This window comes from Plasmodium coatneyi, chromosome 8, assembly GCF_001680005.1.
Source record: "Plasmodium coatneyi strain Hackeri chromosome 8, complete sequence".
In the NCBI taxonomy this organism is placed as follows: domain Eukaryota; phylum Apicomplexa; class Aconoidasida; order Haemosporida; family Plasmodiidae; genus Plasmodium; species Plasmodium coatneyi.
In genome coordinates this window covers 1,248,653-1,252,388 of record NC_033563.1, presented here as the reverse complement: position 1 = coordinate 1,252,388, position 3,736 = coordinate 1,248,653, and the positions used below count along the sequence as shown (strand labels likewise).

The following is a 3,736-nucleotide window of genomic DNA, read 5'->3' as shown; positions in this document are numbered from 1 at the left end:
AATTGTGTGTATGAACGCACGTATGTTTTGTTATGAATGCGCATGTAAGTGCACGCGCTGGTCATTAATTACTAATGGGGTGTAGCGACTGCTGTTTAGGCGGCCTCCATTTCAACACCAACGATGGAAGAGCCATCTTCATCTCCTCGTCTGGTTCGCCTGCTTGGCCTGCTTGGCCTGCTTGTGCACATCTTCACTGCTTCCCTTCCTGGTTCTGGATCAAGCTCTTTAGTGCCTTAGGGGGGTGGATATGATTGTATATTGGGGAGTGACTGGGCAGATATAGCGACGCACGCACAGGCATGGCGCAATAACTGCGCTTGTGGTACTCAGCACATGAGGGGAAACGGATGGAAGGAAATGCCCCTCCAAGGAAACACTTAGGGTTTCCTTTTCCTTTCATCCTTCCGTTGTACCATGATAGTCTCATTGGTGGTGATATCCACGTCCGCGTGCTTGAAGTTATATTTGAGGCTGTCCTTCTTGGTGAATTTTTTTTTGTAAAAATCTTGCATTGGGGGTCCACAGTGCTGGTGCATGTGCTGAGGTGGGTACATTTGCTGGGCATGATAATTGGCATTCTTGTTATTTTGGTGGTGTCCACCTTTGGGGCTGCCGAAGTTTTTGCTATTCGCGCTGAGGGGGGGTCCTCCCATGCTGCCTACACTGCCTACGCTGCCTATGTTAGGCATGCCACTCATACCGCTCATAAAGCTCATATCGTTGTTCGCCCCGCTTGTCGTGCCATTCTTTGACGCCTTCAGGAGGGACTTAAGCGAATCCAGAACATTGTTCACCTTGGCATTTTTAATACTTTCTGGAATGGAGTTATCTGCCAAATTGTAGGCCACGTTGCCGCTGTTATCCCCCTGTGTATGGTCATTATCCAGACGGAGTAACGAGTTTATAATGGGGGTTATGTTTATGTTTCCTTGTGGAGGTAGACTACCCTGATTTTTAAAGGCTTCTAGGTTGGGATTATTCAATTGAGCAAAATTTTGACCGTTGTGAATTTTCTTCCCCAGGGTATTACTTGGTGAGTTCATTTTAACGTTGCTTCCACTGTTTTGTAAAAAGGGGTGAGAAGGTCTCCTATTGATGAGGATGCCATCCAAACTATTCATGTCGTTGTTGCTTCTGTTGCTATGATCATTATGGACGGTGTCTGCCACAAGGTTGCCATAAGGAAAGGTGTTGTTTTCCGCATAGTGCTTCTGCTGATTTCTGGTATATTGTTCATTGCTAGTTATATTTGCCAAATTGGCCAGGTTAACCATATTTGCGATGTTGGCTATGTTGGACGCGTTCGCCAGGTTAGCCAAATTGTTCACGTTGTTGATATTTCCTCGGCTTCCATGACGGGGAAGATGGAAAGAGGGGGACTCATTAGTTATACGGTTGGAGTTGCTCGATCGGAATATGTCCAGGAGACCTTTTCCCCCATCTCTTGGGTGGAGTTCTTTATGCCCTCCCCCGATGTGGTTGGCACTTGCAGCGTGGTTCAAACTTGCCAAACTGTTAAGGTGACTCATGCCCACATTACTGGTACTGGCGTGCCATGTGTTGTCGAAGGGGACATCCTCGTGAGTCCTGTTGTCGGCGTATTCCGAGTTGCTTCGCTCTTTCAATATCGAAATTTGCTTCATTAGGAGCTCCGCTACGGTGCTGCTTATTTGGGGTTGGTCGGTCTGCGGAGCCCCCACGGGGTGCACACCCAATCCGCCGTCATCCATCTTTGCGCCACTTCCCCAGTTCGCACCGCCAATACTGCCAATGGGGCCTCCTTCGTAGTTCCTGCTCACCCTGGGGCCGTTCCTGCCATCCCCGATATTCACACCGCTAGAATTATGACCATTCACGTAGGAGAGAATGTCTACATGCTCCTCCTGGTTACTAGTATTACTATTTTTAAACCATCTGGCGAAATTACTTTTGGCGAGATTTTCCTCATCATTGTCCTTAAAAATGCTGTAGTTATTTTGGTCCATCAAATTAGGATTTTTTGCCTTCTCATTATTCTTCCAATATTTTTTGATATCACCCAGTGTGAATATGTCATTGTTATTTCGCTTGGCGTACTGTGAGGGATTATCCCAGTATCGGTCCGCTTCACTGGCTTGGTTTTTCTTTCTCTCAGGGTGGTCATGTGGACGGAGGTGGTCAAATGGGGAGGACTGTTCCTGTGGGATGGAAAAATCGTGCATGAGCGAGGTGTCCCTACCACCGGTTAGGTCTCCACCATTGGAAAAATGAAACGCCCTTTTGTCCTTGTCGTATTTATTGTTCATTCCCATTTTGTTGTGAAAGTGGTTCTGGTTGGTCATGAAATATTCCTGTCCAGTTAGATGCATTTTCCCCTCGTTGTCAATGAACAGATTATTTTCAGGCAGGTGGTAGGAACTGTTATCTACATTTTTAAAAGACCTAATATTAAAGTTGTTTCCCATGTGGGGTGTATAGCCTTGGTGATACTTACTATTCTTGTAGTGTTCTTCACTGAATGATGGTCTTACTTTTACATAATTTGGGATGATTCCCCCCGTATTCGGGTTCATAGAAGCGTTTAGTGGACCCCCAAAATTGGAGTGGCTAGCGAAGTTAACATGGTTGCCATAGTTGGAGGTATACCCTGGGGTCATCATCTGCATGGCGTTGTTTGGGCCAAACCTATCTCGGTTAAATTTGTTCACAGGCGGTTTGTTATTTTTATTCTCCTTGATGAAGCAGTATTCAATTTTGCCTTCTTCCGGGTTGTTGTCATGGGTATCGCCCTTTACATCCAAAAACCGCAGCAGCAGCAGCTCGTACAGGGAGTACTTCAGGCACTTTTGCTTCGGCGCGCGTTCGTTGTAGGTGGCTTCGTCCACGTCGGTATCGGCATCGCTCAGTTGTTCGTGCGGTTCCTCTGTTGGTTCGGTTGCCGGTTCGGTCGCCGATTCGGCCGGTACTTCTTCTGCTGGTTCTTCCTTTACCTCCCCACTTGCTTCCTCGGTCTGCGCCCCAGCGTCGACCCCCCCGCGCTGACCAGAGCAGGGGCTACCCACGTCCTCATAATAGTAATGATACAGTGGCGTGTATGCATCCCCGTTTTCATTATAAATTACATCGGTGCTAATGCATGTTATCCTTTTATACTTGTAGATATGCTTGTAGGTTAGCTTGTAAAGAGGATTATAAGACTTAAAAATTGAGTTCCCATTTTTGTCTAAGATGTTGTCACACGATGCGCTGATGGATTTGTTCTCACTTCGGTTATCGACGATGATGAAATTTGTCGAATCTACCATTTCGGCTTCAAACGGGGGATTGAATTGGTGGTTCCCTCTGGGGGATGCGACTTTATCTACCTTCAGGGGGGGACAGGGAGAGAGGATTGTACCCGCGCGGGTTCTCTCTCACCAGGAGGTGTACCTACGTATACGTATGCGTGCCGTTTGACTGGGCACACTACACAATTATGCATGCGCGGCTACCCCAAGGTTAAATGTAACTTAAAAAAAAAGAAAAATGAAACTCCTCTACATACGTCTATCAACGTGAACGTGCACTCGTAGGGGAAAACGATTCAACATTAACGAAAATTTAATTCCACGAAAAAAAAAAAAAAAACACAAAACGTACGAACGGCAGTATTCAAAAGTTACGCCCAAACTCAGCTGCTGCCTACACACCCGCTTGGTCTACTCGCAGTGTGGCACCACTACTACTTTAAAAAATGAAAAAAAAAAAAAAAAAA

The 3,736-nt window shown here is 46.3% G+C and overlaps 1 protein-coding gene across 1 annotated transcript; it reads right to left on the bottom strand.

Moving 5' to 3' along the window:
- Window positions 1-380: 380 nt before the first annotated feature.
- On the bottom strand, window positions 381-3,287 carry PCOAH_00021810 (Uncharacterized protein; the record flags this gene model as incomplete). The annotated part of the gene is made up of 1 exon (XM_020058988.1): window positions 381-3,287. The coding sequence occupies one exon, from the start codon at window positions 3,285-3,287 to the stop codon at window positions 381-383; it is 2,907 nt and encodes a 968-aa protein (XP_019914514.1).
- Between the last annotated feature and the right edge of the window lie 449 nt (window positions 3,288-3,736).